Source organism: Arachis stenosperma, chromosome 4 (genome assembly GCF_014773155.1).
Source record: "Arachis stenosperma cultivar V10309 chromosome 4, arast.V10309.gnm1.PFL2, whole genome shotgun sequence".
Classification (NCBI taxonomy): Eukaryota; Viridiplantae; Streptophyta; class Magnoliopsida; order Fabales; family Fabaceae; genus Arachis; species Arachis stenosperma.
The window spans coordinates 132,260,876-132,278,977 of NC_080380.1; the positions used below are offsets into that span (position 1 = coordinate 132,260,876).

Consider the following 18,102-nt stretch of genomic DNA (forward strand, 5'->3'; position numbering starts at 1 on the left):
CAAGATTTGTAGAACATGAGGGTGCCAAGTATTCCATCTTTAACTAAAATTGTTGGGTACATGTCCCAATGTATACTTCTAGTTTCAATCATAATTTAACTCTTGACAGTGCTTTGAACAACAGAACCATGTGATTCATCAAAATGTTATTGTCTCACCAAATTTCATGTCGTTGCTTATCTCTAAATCTTGCTGAGTAAATCTATCTCTATATATACGCATGCAACATCTCAGAATCTTTCATCAAGTTTTCACAACAACATTATCCATCAACAAGTACTTTCTTCCAAAAAAGGAAAAAAATCCACATTCTCAGAAAACTATGGCTATTCGTTTGCCTTCTTCGGTGATCCATGCTAAACGTGTCCTTGGCCGCTCTCTTTCAGGTGGCAAAAAAGTGTCTGGAAATGTGCAAAAAGGGTATCTTGCAGTCTATGTTGGAGAAGAGGAGCAAAAGAAGAGATATATGGTTCCTATATCATACTTGCATGAACCTGCTTTTCAACAATTGCTAAGTGAAGCAGAGGAAGAATTCGGATTTAATCACTCAATGGGAGGTCTAACAATTCCTTGCAGTGAAGACATCTTTTGCAGTGTGACTTCTCAGTTAAAAAGTTAGAAAGCAAGCAGGTTCATCATTCATTTCACATGCTTTTCTTTCCACTGATATGCCAAAAGCATGCAACACCAAAAATGCAAAAGCGACTTGAATCGAGTGGTAGTTAGTAGCAGATCACAACAGCTTGAGAGCAAATTGATCAGGTTATGATCTTTGCAGCCATTTCAGATGGACTAGAACCAAAGATTTCAATCCATTCTGCTGTTGAATCTTGCTGAAATGGAGACCAAGCATTTTGGATATCACTTCATGCTTTATCCAATTGATGATCACACAAAATCCCATAATGGATAGAGTTGATTGTGAGAATTTGAGTTGATGATCAAAAAGCTGAAAATGCACCATCAGCTCTATGTAATTTTGTATAGGAGCACTGAGTTGTTCCAGAAATATTATAAACATTTTTTTATATTTATGAAATAAACATCATCAGTTGATGGCAATATGTGAATTCTTATTTAGCATAGTGTCTCTCTTTTTGCTATGTTTCTCTGATGACTAGCTTTATCAAATAAAGTACTCATTTGCTATTTGGATTAAATTGTGACAAGATTTGAGAAGAGTTGATGATTTGTTTAAGGTTTATTACAAGTATGTGGTACATTTTAGAACAAGTACAACTCATAAAAGTGATCAAACTCATTTTCTTCTATGGTTCCCAGCAGAGAAATCAAAGTGAAACTTAAAAAAAAAAAAAAAGGGATATGCCAGTATCTGAGTTTACCTTGCTGCAATGTCTCAATCCCCAATTAAATTATGTGCTTAATTATGTTTTTGAAGATTAAAAAAATATGAGGATGTAGATGGAGACTACATTCAGAAGTACTTTCTGTACTCTTCACAAGACTTGTCATGCAAGCTGTTGTGAGTTGTGACAAATAACACCTTTGATTTTGATTGGTAGACAACCATCAATAGGGTTGTCCCTTCTTGCCTCCAAAAACTACAATTATTTCTCTTTCTCTATGAAATTATCCAAAAGCTACAAACCAAATTAATGGATTGTATATCAGATTTCAAATTTCAAGATATAATACTTATAGCTCAGTTAGCATATAAATATTATAGAAAATGTTACATGTCTTGATCATGTCTTGAACTTAAGAAGCAAGGCATTGCATTGGTTAAATAATAACTAAGTTCTTAGCTGTGCAAAGCTATTTCATTTTCAAGAAGTGATCTTGTTAGCAAATCTTCTACAACACCTTGTGATGGCTCATGAGCATGTTCTTCACTAAACCGGCAGACCCCATCATCAAGTAACTGATTAACCGTTCAAATCCGTAAGGAGCGGTATCCACACAAGTACCTCAGATTCTATATTTATATATATATACACTCAACTCTGTGTTCTTAAACACAAACTAAAACATCAGAATTAAAAAAACTTGCTTCTTCTACAAGTAATTTGAGATCTTTCCAAGAAACATGAAGAGGTTTGTGATTCCAATAGCATATTTGAACCAACCTTCTTTTCAAGACTTGTTGAGTAAAGCAGAAGAAGAATTCGGATATGTTCATCCGATGGGTGGCCTCACAATTCCATGCAGAGAAAATATGTTCTTAGATATCATATCAGTTCTGGCTTAAGTTGTTCATCGGAGCAAAGAGACTGACATAACATATTTTTGTTGAAACCAATTTTGTAGTGTACAATAGTGCTTTGGTAGATTTTTTTCTCCCTTTGCTTTCATGCAAAAGTGGAATGTGTTTATTAGTTTCATTACTTATTATTAATAAAAATCTAAAATATTATTTAAGCTCATTGTGTTTCTGTTATTTCGGTTTCTCTTGTTTATTCTATGCCCCTAAGGCAATATGATAGAAGAGTAAAGACTATAGAGGCTATAAAATCCAGTAAGACTATCCAAAATTTGTGGTAGCATTTAGCATACACAGAAGAAGCAGTGTATTGTATGCTGCAAATTCATTTGCTAGAACCTAGCTTGCATACAGGATATGGCCAAAATATTTCGACACAGCCACAAATTGTAAAAGCAGTGTAGAAAATTAAAGCCTTGACATATCCAAACTTGAATACTTAGCCATCAAAATTTAAAAAATTAGTTAATGCTTCTTTCTTCTTAGTTTCACACTCTACACTGTGACACCAAATATTTTATGAATGCAACTAGTATTATTGATTTGCTTATGTATGATAGTACAGGATTTTGGAAGCAAAAATCTGCAGATTAAAAGAAACAGATAAAAGTTTCCAGGTACTGAAAATCAATGGCATTCCATAAAATTCATCCCTAAAAAGTTATTCGTTCTTCAAATAGGTTTTCGAAATTTTTTTTTTTTAGTTAAATTTGTCTTTGAGGGTGTGTTTGTTTGAGGTGAAAATAGGCACTTTTTTTTTTTTTTAATATTGAATTTGAGTTGGTGTAATCCATCAAAATGTTTAAACAATTGTATTTAACGTCATTGTGGAAATATACAAAACGTCACCGCCGTTTTCAATTTTTTTTAATTAAAAAAAAAATAAAAAAGATCAAAACATCAATGACGTTTTCCTATTTCCCATTTAAAAAAAATTTCCCCATGCAAAACGGTTCTGCCGTTTTGTAAAAAAATTATTTTTACATACAAAACGTTGGTGACGTTTTATATCTTCTAAAACGGAAAAAATTATCCCATACAAGAGTAAAATTCACATACATTAAAATATTGGGGCACATCACATAATTTGTTCCAGTATAAAAAAAAATCAGCCGAAAATAGGAGGAAGGAAATAGGAGAGAAAGAAATTGAAAGGAAAATAGCTATTTTCTTTTGTTTGATTGAATGAAAAAGTCAAAGAAAAAAAATGAATAGTGTAAAAAAATAGGTGGGACCAATTGAAATTTTTTCCCCTCCAATAATGGTTGAAAAATAGAAGGAAAATATACTTAGTATTTTTTAATATATTTTAGAATATGTAAGTGTTACGGTAGGTAACCGGAGATTAATACGTCGAATGGCGTTTAGCGGCCCAAGTGTATGATGGAGGAAAGCTCAGGGTAGGTCCGTGACTCGGGAGGCTCCGTCCGACTTGTGCTCGCGTGTGAATGGGGGGTGGTACCTGCAAAGACACTCCGATGCCTAAGTTAGCAAGAGTGTGAGCAGGTTTAGAGAGTATTGGAACTTAGAGATACCTGAGGGGTGTCAGTGTATTTATAGTGGTGAGCCAATAACCACCGTTGGTGTAGTGCCGTATCTTTAGGGTAGTAACCGTCCCTATTATCTTGGGGAGGTTAAGATATGGCTTTATGAGGTGGTTAGAGAGATTTTAGGGGCGGTTACTCATTTGAATGAGTGTTTATCTGCCAGCTAATCTCACATCCGACCTCTTCAGACCAAGTCGTGGTTCGACACCGACTTCTTATGTGAAGGTCGGCACTTAGCTAGGTTCTAATCCTTTAGATTAGGCCTTTTGGTTGGACTTGGGCCTTTGTATTGGGCCAGGGTATGAACAGTGCCCCTACTTGAGCCCAAATCTTTTAAAGTTTGGGTTCAAGTATTCAGCTCGGGTGCGTAGTCGACTTGTTTGAAAGAACACGGGTCTTGGAAACCGACGTGATTTTCGCGACTTTTAGTTTCTGACAGTTACGTCAACTCAAGCGTCGTGTCCGTTGAGGGATTATTTAGGGATTTGGGGACTTTGGTAACGGTGCAGTCTCATTAATGACTGCCTCGCTTTTTACCATTATGCCCCTTAGCCTTTTTTATAAATACTTTCCCTCTCTTTCCATTTTCCGTTTCTGCAATCTTTCAAACTTCTTCTTATCTTGTTCGTGCTGCATCCTTGCGTTCGAAGACTTCTGTTCCTCTCCCATCTCCATTTTTGGATAAAGGTTAGTTTTGCTTTTTCCGTGTCATGCTTTATGTTTGCATGTTTTGTTTTGCGAGTAGATAGGTTGACCTGTAGATTCTAGTTTCGAATCTCTCTTCTTTAGTGGCCGTGTTTTTTGATTTTCTTTTTCTTTTTCCTTTTTGTAGGTTTTCTGCCACTTTTCTTCTTTATATATAAAAAATGGCTTCTGTAGACATTCTTTCTCAGTGGGTTGATGATACGGTCCTTGGGGAGGAACCGTTGGTTGACGCTGAGTTCATCACTCACCTTCGTACTCATCATAGGCTCTGTACTTCGGACGAGGACGAGCCCAAATATGAACTGATAATCCCGGGTCCTGAAGACCGGGTCTGTTTTGGGAGAGTTAATGAGGCGGCCCCTCATTTTTTCTTCATGTATGAATGTATGATCACCCGCTTGGGTGTTTTTCTTCCTTTCTCAGATTTCGAGATATCCGTTTTGCACCACTGTAAAGTTGCCCCTACTCAACTCCACCCCAATTCCTGGGGTTTTTTGAAGATTTATCAGTTTATAAGCCACGCTCTGGACTTCCCGACTTCCCTGAGAATCTTCTTTTATCTTTTCCATATGACTAAGCCCTTTAGTGGGCTAAACAACAAACAACAATGGGTATCCTTCCGAGCCATTCAAGGTCGGAGGATTTTCACCCTTTTTGACGAGTCTTTCCATGACTTCAAAAACTTCTTCTTCAAGGTTCAAGCTGTAGAGGGTCACCACCCCTTTTTTCTGGACGAGCACTCCTCCCCTCGCTTTCCCCTTTACTGGCTGCCAGCCACCCCTTGCGAAAAGATTGGTCTAGATGACCTAGACGAGGTGGAGGCGGCCATTGTGGGGTTTTTCCGAGAAGCATGGGGGAGGGCCCCATACTTAGATACGAGAAAAATCCTCCAGGGGACGTCGGTCTTTGTTCAGTCTTGCATAGGTAGCGCATGCATTTCCTTTATCCGAGTTCTTTTACCGACTTGTATTTTTCTGACTTGTAACTTGGTTGTTTCTTTTGTAGATATGGCAAAAAAGAATGCTCAAGAGTCCTACCAGCGGGTGCAGGAAGCTAAGGCGAAGTCCCGGGCTAGGTCCGGGGGTTCCAAGGCGGTCGTCTCTCCTCCTCCTCCTTCTCCTCCTCCTAGAAATGTGGGTACTCCCTCTCAACCTATTATTATTTCCTCCTCCTCAAGTTTGGCTCGACCACTCCCTTCTGCCCAACTACTTTCCGAGCCGGAGAAGAAGAAGCGCAAGACTTCAGAGTCTGGCCCTTCTTGGGAAGGTGGGGTTAAGGCGGATGCTCTTGCATTCGTCCGAAAGAACATCTATCCTCTTATAAGCATGGATGATGTTTCTGTTCGGAACCACCTTACCGCTCTGGCCGAGGAAAGTTTTAGGGCGGCGGGAGTTTATGGCAAACTTTTGGACATTTTCGAGAAGACTCCCCTCAGCTCCTTGGGGACTTCCTCGAAGGTTGCGGAGCTGGAGGAAAGGCTTCTTTTGTTTGAAAAGCATCAAGAGGAGTTGAAGGAGGAGAGGGATAGGTTGAGGAAGGAGAGAGATGGCCTCCGGGAGAAGGAGAGTCAGCTGCGAGCCCAATGTACTATGGAGGTAAATCTAAGGAAGGCAGCCCAGGAGAGTTATCAAAGCCTATTTAAAGATATGGTGGAGGTGAAGAAGGATTTGGTGAATTCTCGGAATGCTTATGCTGACTTGGAGGACTCTATCGCCGATGGCGCCGAGGAGTCTTGGAGAATTTTCCTGGAGCAGGTCAGGGTTATAGCCCCCGACTTGAATCTTTCTCCACTATATCCTGACAAAGTGGTGATTGACGGTGCCATTGTTGATCCTCCTGCTCCCGAGGTCCTTTCCGAGTCAGACCTAAAGACTCGGGGGCAGAGGATTATAGAGTCTCCTCCTCATTCCAAAGATGCTCCGAGTTCTTCAACCCTTGCTCCGACTTCCTCTTTGGCTCCTCCTCCCGGTCCTGGTGGTGTTCCTCCTGGTGGTGGTGATTCCTCTACTCCGTCCAAAAAATGACTTCTTTATCTTTGTGGCTATATGGGGGCCCGGCCTGTGGGTCCCCCCTTTTTTAAACTTCTATTTATTTGCTGGTGGTTGTGAACAATTTCCTTCTGGCCTTTTAAGGCCGTAAACAAAATATTCTGTTCGTTGCCCTTTTTGGATAAGGGTTTTAAACAAAATAAATGCCCTTTTTGGATAAGGGTTTTCTAATCGAAGTAGGCGCCCTTTTTTGGATAAGGGTTTTAAGTTACCTTGCGCGTGTGCATGCTTTTCTGCTTTGAATATGTTTGATCTTTTCGAAAAAATCTTTTGTTAGCTTGCATTGTTTTCTTGAGCCTTTTTCGTGCAAAGGTCTGTCTGCAAACTTTAAACTTTTTCAGGTTTCCATATCTCTTTTGTTATCCTTTATACTCAACTTTGCTGTAGTGAGTTTTCATGACTTAGGTTATTTTTGTGATGTGTTTTTCATTTACTCGGAATATATCCGAGTTGTTCTACTCGGGTTTTTGTCTTCGACTTATGAGTCGGACTGTTCCCGAGTTTAATACGATCAACTCATATAACCTCTTTACACCGACTTGTACCTCGTCGTTTCATCCTGACGACCATATTAGGTCGGTTCATGGGATTTTCACGTTTTGTCGAGCTTAAGCCAGTGCGTTTCGTAGAAAGATTTATAAAAAATAAAGGAGGATATTTAAGAGAGACATAGTAATGAAAAAAAGATCTTTATTAATTGGGAAGGTACCTTTTTGCTACTAAGGGTCTTGACAGCATGTTTTCCCTTAGCCCCTACTATGATGCCTCGTTAAAAACCCCTCTCCAGAAAAAACCCTTTTTTGGGAAAAAATCATGAAGCTGGGAAAAGAGTACATCAGGGAGTAGAGTTCGCTTCTAACTGTAGTACCTTTTCATATTACAAGCATACACCTGGGTAACTCAGTGCCGTCCAGGTCGGTTACTTTATAATAACCTTTTCCTAACACTTCCTTGATTTTGTATGGCCCTTTCCAGTTTGCGGCGAGCTTTCCATCCCCCGACTTGTTGACTCCAATGTCGTTTCTAATTAGGACCAAGTCATCTACAGCAAATGTTCTTCGAATGACTTTCTTGTTGTATCTGGTAGTCATTCTTTGCTTTAATGCCGCTTCTCTTATTTGGGCGTTCTCTCGGACTTCGGGGAGCAAGTCGAGCTCCTCTTTGTGCCCCTGTACATTTCCGACCTCATCATGGAGAATTACCCTTGGGCTTTGCTCACTGATTTCTATAGGAATCATGGCTTCTACGCCGTATACTAGTCGGAAGGGTGTTTCTCCTGTGGCGGATTGGGGAGTTGTCCTGTAAGCCCACAGCACTTGAGGGAGCTCTTCGGCCCAAGCTCCCTTTGCTTCCTGTAGCCTCTTCTTCAAACCTGCCAGTATGACTTTGTTAGCTGCCTCGGCTTGCCCATTGGCTTGTGGGTGTTCTACCGAGGTGAATTGATGTTTGATTTTCATACTGGCTACCAGGCTTCTGAAGGTGGCGTCGGTGAATTGGGTTCCATTATCTGTGGTGATGGAATAAGGTATTCCATACCTTGTGATGATGTTTTTGTAGAGGAACCTGCGACTTCTTTGAGCGGTGATAGTGGCTAGTGGTTCCGCTTCTATCCACTTTGTGAAGTAATCTATTCCCACGATCAGGTATTTGACTTGTCCTGGAGCTTGGGGAAAAGGACCTAGTAGATCCATTCCCCATTTTGCGAAAGGCCAGGGGGAAGTTATACTGATGAGCTCTTCTGGTGGAGCCACGTGGAAATTTGCATGCATCTGGCATGGTTGGCATTTTTTCACAAAATCTGTGGCATCTTTCTGCAAGGTCGGCCAATAGAATCCTGCTCGATGACTTTCCTGGCCAGCGACCTTGCTCCGAGATGGTTTCCGCAGATCCCACTATGTACTTCCTCCAATACCTCGGCGGTTCTTGAGGTCGGTACGCACTTCAGTAATGGTGTTGATATCCCTCTTCTGTAAAGGACATTTCTCACCAAAGTATAATGTTGTGCTTCCCTCCGGATCTTTTTAGCCTCTTTCTCCTCTTTGGGGAGGATGTCGAATTTCAGATATTCGACTAAGGGATTCATCCATCCGAGGTTTAGGCCGACTACCTCAAGAACCTCTTGTTCCTCTTCTATTTTTGATACCGAGGGCTCTTGGAGGGTTTCTTGGATCAGGCTTCTGTTGTTCCCTCCGGGTTTGGTGCTTGCTAACTTGGATAGGGTGTCAGCTCTGCTATTTAGATCCCGAGTTATGTGCTTAACTTCGGTTTCCGCAAAGTGCCCAAGGTGCTCCAAGGTTTTCTCCAAGTACCTTTTCATGTTTGGGTCCTTTGCCTGATATTCTCCACTTATTTGGGAGGTCACCACTTGCGAGTCGCTGTATATCATTACCTTTGTAGCACCGACTTCTTCTGCCAATTTTAATCCGGCTATCAAGGCTTCGTATTCTGCCTGATTGTTTGAAGCCGGAAATTCAAACTTTAAGGAGACCTCTATTTGGGTTCCTTTTTCATCTGCCAGTATTATGCCTGCGCCGCTCCCTGTTTTGTTGGAGGATCCGTCTACATAGAGTTCCCATGTAGTCGTTTTTTCCTCTTGTTCACCGGCGTATTCTGCAATGAAGTCGGCGAGGCACTGGGCTTTAATTGCAGTCCGAGTTTCGTATCTTAAATCAAACTCGGAGAGCTCTATCGCCCATTGAACCATTCTCCCTGCAACATCCGTCTTTTGAAGGATTTGCTTCATGGGCTGGTTCGTACGGACTCTTATTGTGTGAGCCTGGAAGTAAGGTCGTAGCCTTCGTGAGGCTATCACTAAAGAGTAAGCAAACTTCTCTAGTTTGTGGTACCTTAGCTCAAGACCTTGTAGAACCTTACTGGTGAAATAGACCGGGTGTTGCCCGACCTCGTCTTCTGTGATCAGGGCTGATGAGACAGCCCTGTTTGCAACGGATAGGTATAGGACGAGGTCTTTCCCCGGTATTGGTCGAGTTAATATAGGAGGTTGGCTTAAGAATTTTTTGAACTCTTGGAACGCCTCCTCACATTCTGGAGTCCATTCAAACTGGCATCCCTTCCTTAATAGGGAGAATAATGGAAGGGATTTTAGTGCCGATCCTGCTAAAAATCTGGAGAGGGCTGCAAGTCGGCCATTGAGCTGTTGAACCTCTCTCAAACAAGTCGGGCTTTTCATTTCTAGGATGGCCCTACATTTGTCGGGATTGGCCTCAATCCCTCTTTGTGTTAGCATGAAGCCTAGAAATTTCCCTGCTTCAACTGCGAAGGCGCATTTTGCGGGATTTAATCTCATCCCATGCAACCTTATGGTGTTGAAGACTTGTGAGAGGTCGGTTAAGAGGTCGACTTACTAACATGTCGTCGACGTATACCTCCATTAAGCTCCCTAGATGGGGAGAAAACACTTTGTTCATCAGCCTTTGGTACGTGGCTCCTGCATTCTTTAATCCGAATGGCATGACCACGTAACAATAGTTGGCTTTTGGTGTGATGAACGATGTTTTCTCCTGGTCGGGTTCATGCATCGGGATTTGGTTATATCCCGAGTAGGCGTCCATGAATGATAGGTATTGGTACCCTGAGCTGGAGTCCACCAGGGTATCAATACTCGGTAGGGGATAAGGGTCCTTAGGACACGCCTTATTCAAGTCGGTATAGTCGACGCACATTCTCCATTTACCATTTTGTTTTTTGACTAGCACTACATTGGCTAGCCACGTTGGGTATTTGACCTCTCTAATAAAGCTGGCTTCCAGGAGCGCCTGTACTTGCTCTTCTACTATTGAGGCCCTCTCTGGGCCGAGCTTGCGTCTTCTTTGCTGTACAGGTCGGGATCCTGGGTAAACCGAGAGCCTATGAGACATGAGCTCGGGATCAATTCCGGGCATGTCGGACGCCTTCCAGGCGAAGAGGTCGGAATTAGCTCTTAGGAGTTCGCCCAACCTTTGTTTCAGGGTTTCCCCTAGGTTGGCTCCTATGTAAGTGTTTTTTCCTTCCTCCTCTCCGACTTGTATCTCCTCGGTTTTTCCTCCCGGCTGGGGTCGCAGCTCTTCTCTGGTCCTGGCACCACCTAATTCTATGGTGTGGACTTCTTTGCCCTTCCCTCTCAGATTCAGGCTTTCGTTGTAGCACTTCCTTGCCAATTTTTGATCTCCCCTCACCGTTGCTATTCCTCCTGGAGTCGGGAATTTCATGCAGAGGTGAGGAGTTGATACCACTGCTCCGAGTCGATTAAGGGTAGTTCTGCCAATTAAGGCATTGTAGGCTGACCCTTCATCGATGACTATGAAGTCTATGCTCAGAGTCCTTGATTTTTCCCCTTTTCCGAAAGTTGTATGAAGGGGTAGAAATCCCAGTGGCTTTATTGGCGTATCCCCTAACCCATATAGGGTGTCGGGGTAAGCTCTCAACTCTTTTTCATCTAACCCTAGCTTGTCGAAGGCGGGCTTGAAAAGGATGTCCGCCGAGCTTCCTTGGTCTACTAGGGTTCTGTGGAGATGGGCGTTGGCTAGGATCATAGTTATTACCACGGGGTCGTCATGCCCGGGGATTATCCCTTGCCCATCCTCTTTTGTGAATGATATGGTGGGGAGGTCGGGTGTCTCATCCCCGACATGATAGACTCTTTTGAGATGTCTTTTACGAGAAGATTTAGTTACTCCACCTCCCGCAAATCCTCCTGAGATCATGTGGATGTGTCTCTCAGGGGTCTGCGGTGGAGGATCTCTCCTGTCCATATCATCTTGTTTTCTCTTTCCATGAGTATCCGACCTCTCCATGAGATATCTGTCAAGCCGACCTTCTCTGGCCAGCTTTTCTATCACATTTTTGAGGTCGTAACAGTCGTTGGTGGAGTGACCATATATTTTATGGTACTCGCAATACTCGCTGCGACTTCCCCCTTTTTTGTTTTTAATGGGTCTTGGGGGTGGCAGCCTTTCAGTGTTGCAAATCTCTCTGTATACGTCCACTATAGAAGTCTTAGAGGAGTATAAGAGTGATACTTTCTGGGCCTTTCGAGACCGGGCTCTTCCTTCTTCCTGACTTCCCTTTCTCTCTCCTTAGAGGAGGAAGTGGGTCCAGGTCGCGAACTCAGGTCTCTTAGCTTTGCATTCTCTTCCATGTTGATGTACTTCTCGGCCCTTTCTTGTACATCACTTAGAGAAACGGGGTGTCTTTTGGATATAGACTGTGAGAAGGACCTCTCTAAGTCCATTGACTAACTCCATTATGAATGCCTCTGTGGGCAGGTCTTGGATCTCTAAACATGCTTTGTTGAACCTTTCCATATAGGTTCGCAGAGATTCTCCGACCTCCTGTTTTATTCCCAGGAGGCTCGGTGCATGTTTACTTTGTCTTTTTGGATTGAAAATCTCATCAAGAATTTCCTTGAGAGGTCTTCAAAGCTGGTGATGGATCTCGGGGGAAGGCTATCGAACCACTTCATCGCGGCTTTGGACAAAGTGGTCGGGAAAGCCTTGCATCTCGTAGCGTCGGAAGCATCAGCTAGATACATCCGACTTTTGAAGTTACTTAGATGATGCTTCGGATCCGAGGTTCCGTCGTAGAGGTCCATATCAGGGCTTTTGAAGTTCCTTGGAACTTTTGCCCTCATTATGTCCTCGCTGAATGGATCTTCTCCGCCCGGGAGTTGATCTTCTTGTTCATCGCGGGAGTTCTTGAGGGAGGATTCTAGCTGTAAGAGTTTTCTTTCTAACTCTTTTCGCCGTTCTACCTCCTCTTTAAGGTACCTTTCGGTTTCCTTTTGTTTCTCCCGCTCTTGCTCTAATTGTTCTAAGCGACTGTGGACTAACCCCATTAGTTCAGTCATATGGGATGGTCCACCTTTTTCCGATTCTCATTCGTCTGAGGGATTTGTCTTCGGGTCTTTCACCCCGGAGGTTCCCTCTCTATGCTGATCATTAACTTCTTGGTGGAGGGTTAAATCCACGTTGTCGTTACCTGCGTTCAGATTCTCTTCTTCGGAATCCGTTTCCGCATGAACTTCTTCGTGGAATCTATCCGCCATTGATGGATGATCTCTCGGGTCCCCGGCAACGGCGCCAATGTTACGGTAGGTAACCGGAGATTAATACGTCGAATGGCGTTTAGCGGCCCAAGTGTATGATGGAGGAAAGCTCAGGATAGGTCCGTGACTCGGGAGGCTCCGTCCGACTTGTGCTCGCGTGTGAATGGGGGGTGGTACCTGCAAAGACACTCCGATGCCTAAGTTAGCAAGAGTGTGAGCCTAAGGAAGGCAGCCCAGGAGAGTTATCAAAGCCTATTTAAAGATATGGTGGAGGTGAAGAAGGATTTGGTGAATTCTCGGAATGCTTATGCTGACTTGGAGGACTCTATCGCCGATGGCGCCGAGGAGTCTTGGAGAATTTTCCTGGAGCAGGTCAGGGTTATAGCCCCCGACTTGAATCTTTCTCCACTACATCCTGACAAAGTGGTGATTGACGGTGCCATTGTTGATCCTCCTGCTCCCGAGGTCCTTTCCGAGTCAGACCTAAAGACTCGGGGGCAGAGGATTATAGAGTCTCCTCCTCATTCCAAAGATGCTCCGAGTTCTTCAACCCTTGCTCCGACTTCCTCTTTGGCTCCTCCTCCCGGTCCTGGTGGTGTTCCTCCTGGTGGTGGTGATTCCTCTACTCCGTCCAAAAAATGACTTCTTTATCTTTGTGGCTATATGGGGGCCCGGCCTGTGGGTCCCCCCTTTTTTAAACTTCTATTTATTTGCTGGTGGTTGTGAACAATTTCCTTCTGGCCTTTTAAGGCCGTAAACAAAATATTCTGTTCGTTGCCCTTTTTGGATAAGGGTTTTAAACAAAATAAATGCCCTTTTTGGATAAGGGTTTTCTAATCGAAGTAGGCGCCCTTTTTTGGATAAGGGTTTTAAGTTACCTTGCGCGTGTGCATGCTTTTCTGCTTTGAATATGTTTGATCTTTTCGAAAAAATCTTTTGTTAGCTTGCATTGTTTTCTTGAGCCTTTTTCGTGCAAAGGTCTGTCTGCAAACTTTAAACTTTTTCAGGTTTCCATATCTCTTTTGTTATCCTTTATACTCAACTTTGCTGTAGTGAGTTTTCATGACTTAGGTTATTTTTGTGATGTGTTTTTCATTTACTCGGAATATATCCGAGTTGTTCTACTCGGGTTTTTGTCTTCGACTTATGAGTCGGACTGTTCCCGAGTTTAATACGATCAACTCATATAACCTCTTTACACCGACTTGTACCTCGTCGTTTCATCCTGACGACCATATTAGGTCGGTTCATGGGATTTTCACGTTTTGTCGAGCTTAAGCCAGTGCGTTTCGTAGAAAGATTTATAAAAAATAAAGGAGGATATTTAAGAGAGACATAGTAATGAAAAAAAGATCTTTATTAATTGGGAAGGTACCTTTTTGCTACTAAGGGTCTTGACAGCATGTTTTCCCTTAGCCCCTACTATGATGCCTCGTTAAAAACCCCTCTCCAGAAAAAACCCTTTTTTGGGAAAAAATCATGAAGCTGGGAAAAGAGTACATCAGGGAGTAGAGTTCGCTTCTAACTGTAGTACCTTTTCATATTACAAGCATACACCTGGGTAACTCAGTGCCGTCCAGGTCGGTTACTTTATAATAACCTTTTCCTAACACTTCCTTGATTTTGTATGGCCCTTTCCAGTTTGCGGCGAGCTTTCCATCCCCCGACTTGTTGACTCCAATGTCGTTTCTAATTAGGACCAAGTCATCTACAGCAAATGTTCTTCGAATGACTTTCTTGTTGTATCTGGTAGTCATTCTTTGCTTTAATGCCGCTTCTCTTATTTGGGCGTTCTCTCGGACTTCGGGGAGCAAGTCGAGCTCCTCTTTGTGCCCCTGTACATTTCCGACCTCATCATGGAGAATTACCCTTGGGCTTTGCTCACTGATTTCTATAGGAATCATGGCTTCTACGCCGTATACTAGTCGGAAGGGTGTTTCTCCTGTGGCGGATTGGGGAGTTGTCCTGTAAGCCCACAGCACTTGAGGGAGCTCTTCGGCCCAAGCTCCCTTTGCTTCCTGTAGCCTCTTCTTCAAACCTGCCAGTATGACTTTGTTAGCTGCCTCGGCTTGCCCATTGGCTTGTGGGTGTTCTACCGAGGTGAATTGATGTTTGATTTTCATACTGGCTACCAGGCTTCTGAAGGTGGCGTCGGTGAATTGGGTTCCATTATCTGTGGTGATGGAATAAGGTATTCCATACCTTGTGATGATGTTTTTGTAGAGGAACCTGCGACTTCTTTGAGCGGTGATAGTGGCTAGTGGTTCCGCTTCTATCCACTTTGTGAAGTAATCTATTCCCACGATCAGGTATTTGACTTGTCCTGAAGCTTGGGGAAAAGGACCTAGTAGATCCATTCCCCATTTTGCGAAAGGCCAGGGGGAAGTTATACTGATGAGCTCTTCTGGTGGAGCCACGTGGAAATTTGCATGCATCTGGCATGGTTGGCATTTTTTCACAAAATCTGTGGCATCTTTCTGCAAGGTCGGCCAATAGAATCCTGCTCGGATGACTTTCCTGGCCAGCGACCTTGCTCCGAGATGGTTTCCGCAGATCCCACTATGTACTTCCTCCAATACCTCGGCGGTTCTTGAGGTCGGTACGCACTTCAGTAATGGTGTTGATATCCCTCTTCTGTAAAGGACATTTCTCACCAAAGTATAATGTTGTGCTTCCCTCCGGATCTTTTTAGCCTCTTTCTCCTCTTTGGGGAGGATGTCGAATTTCAGATATTCGACTAAGGGATTCATCCATCCGAGGTTTAGGCCGACTACCTCAAGAACCTCTTGTTCCTCTTCTATTTTTGATACCGAGGGCTCTTGGAGGGTTTCTTGGATCAGGCTTCTGTTGTTCCCTCCGGGTTTGGTGCTTGCTAACTTGGATAGGGTGTCAGCTCTGCTATTTAGATCCCGAGTTATGTGCTTAACTTCGGTTTCCGCAAAGTGCCCAAGGTGCTCCAAGGTTTTCTCCAAGTACCTTTTCATGTTTGGGTCCTTTGCCTGATATTCTCCACTTATTTGGGAGGTCACCACTTGCGAGTCGCTGTATATCATTACCTTTGTAGCACCGACTTCTTCTGCCAATTTTAATCCAGCTATCAAGGCTTCGTATTCTGCCTGATTGTTTGAAGCCGGAAATTCAAACTTTAAGGAGACCTCTATTTGGGTTCCTTTTTCATCTGCCAGTATTATGCCTGCGCCGCTCCCTGTTTTGTTGGAGGATCCGTCTACATAGAGTTCCCATGTAGTCGTTTTTTCCTCTTGTTCACCGGCGTATTCTGCAATGAAGTCGGCGAGGCACTGGGCTTTAATTGCAGTCCGAGTTTCGTATCTTAAATCAAACTCGGAGAGCTCTATCGCCCATTGAACCATTCTCCCTGCAACATCCGTCTTTTGAAGGATTTGCTTCATGGGCTGGTTCGTACGGACTCTTATTGTGTGAGCCTGGAAGTAAGGTCGTAGCCTTCGTGAGGCTATCACTAAAGAGTAAGCAAACTTCTCTAGTTTGTGGTACCTTAGCTCAAGACCTTGTAGAACCTTACTGGTGAAATAGACCGGGTGTTGCCCGACCTCGTCTTCTGTGATCAGGGCTGATGAGACAGCCCTGTTTGCGACGGATAGGTATAGGACGAGGTCTTTCCCCGGTATTGGTCGAGTTAATATAGGAGGTTGGCTTAAGAATTTTTTGAACTCTTGGAACGCCTCCTCACATTCTGGAGTCCATTCAAACTGGCATCCCTTCCTTAATAGGGAGAATAATGGAAGGGATTTTAGTGCCGATCCTGCTAAAAATCTGGAGAGGGCTGCAAGTCGGCCATTGAGCTGTTGAACCTCTCTCAAACAAGTCGGGCTTTTCATTTCTAGGATGGCCCTACATTTGTCGGGATTGGCCTCAATCCCTCTTTGTGTTAGCATGAAGCCTAGAAATTTCCCTGCTTCAACTGCGAAGGCGCATTTTGCGGGATTTAATCTCATCCCATGCAACCTTATGGTGTTGAAGACTTGTGAGAGGTCGGTTAAGAGGTCGACTTCTTGCTTGGTTTTTACTAACATGTCGTCGACGTATACCTCCATTAAGCTCCCTAGATGGGGAGAAAACACTTTGTTCATCAGCCTTTGGTACGTGGCTCCTGCATTCTTTAATCCGAATGGCATGACCACGTAACAATAGTTGGCTTTTGGTGTGATAAACGATGTTTTCTCCTGGTCGGGTTCATGCATCGGGATTTGGTTATATCCCGAGTAGGCGTCCATGAATGATAGGTATTGGTACCCTGAGCTGGAGTCCACCAGGGTATCAATACTCGGTAGGGGATAAGGGTCCTTAGGACACGCCTTATTCAAGTCGGTATAGTCGACGCACATTCTCCATTTACCATTTTGTTTTTTGACTAGCACTACATTGGCTAGCCACGTTGGGTATTTGACCTCTCTAATAAAGCCGGCTTCCAGGAGCGCCTGTACTTGCTCTTCTACTATTGAGGCCCTCTCTGGGCCGAGCTTGCGTCTTCTTTGCTGTACAGGTCGGGATCCTGGGTAAACCGAGAGCCTATGAGACATGAGCTCGGGATCAATTCCGGGCATGTCGGACGCCTTCCAGGCGAAGAGGTCGGAATTAGCTCTTAGGAGTTCGCCCAACCTTTGTTTCAGGGTTTCCCCTAGGTTGGCTCCTATGTAAGTGTTTTTTCCTTCCTCCTCTCCGACTTGTATCTCCTCGGTTTTTCCTCCCGGCTGGGGTCGCAGCTCTTCTCTGGTCCTGGCACCACCTAATTCTATGGTGTGGACTTCTTTGCCCTTCCCTCTCAGATTCAGGCTTTCGTTGTAGCACTTCCTTGCCAATTTTTGATCTCCCCTCACCGTTGCTATTCCTCCTGGAGTCGGGAATTTCATGCAGAGGTGAGGAGTTGATACCACTGCTCCGAGTCGATTAAGGGTAGTTCTGCCAATTAAGGCATTGTAGGCTGACCCTTCATCGATGACTATGAAGTCTATGCTCAGAGTCCTTGATTTTTCCCCTTTTCCGAAAGTTGTATGAAGGGGTAGAAATCCCAGTGGCTTTATTGGCGTATCCCCTAACCCATATAGGGTGTCGGGGTAAGCTCTCAACTCTTTTTCATCTAACCCTAGCTTGTCGAAGGCGGGCTTGAAAAGGATGTCCGCCGAGCTTCCTTGGTCTACTAGGGTTCTGTGGAGATGGGCGTTGGCTAGGATCATAGTTATTACCACGGGGTCGTCATGCCTGGGGATTATCCCTTGCCCATCCTCTTTTGTGAATGATATGGTGGGGAGGTCGGGTGTCTCATCCCCGACATGATAGACTCTTTTGAGATGTCTTTTACGAGAAGATTTAGTTACTCCACCTCCCGCAAATCCTCCTGAGATCATGTGGATGTGTCTCTCAGGGGTCTGCGGTGGAGGATCTCTCCTGTCCATATCATCTTGTTTTCTCTTTCCATGAGTATCCGACCTCTCCATGAGATATCTGTCAAGCCGACCTTCTCTGGCCAGCTTTTCTATCACATTTTTGAGGTCGTAACAG

At 43.8% G+C, this 18,102-nt stretch overlaps 1 protein-coding gene across 1 annotated transcript; it reads left to right on the forward strand.

Annotated features, from left to right (window-relative positions):
* The first annotated feature begins 260 nt into the window (after positions 1 to 260).
* Positions 261 to 1,051, forward strand: LOC130976897 (auxin-responsive protein SAUR24-like). The gene has a single exon (XM_057901854.1). The coding sequence runs from the start codon at positions 323 to 325 to the stop codon at positions 617 to 619; it is 297 nt and encodes a 98-aa protein (XP_057757837.1). The 5' UTR covers positions 261 to 322; the 3' UTR covers positions 620 to 1,051.
* Positions 1,052 to 18,102: the final 17,051 nt, after the last annotated feature.

Excerpts from the sequence above, each read along its gene's own strand:
- LOC130976897 (XM_057901854.1), top strand. The coding sequence starts at position 323 with ATGGCTATTCGTTTGCCTTCTTCGGTGATCCATGCTAAACGTGTCCTT.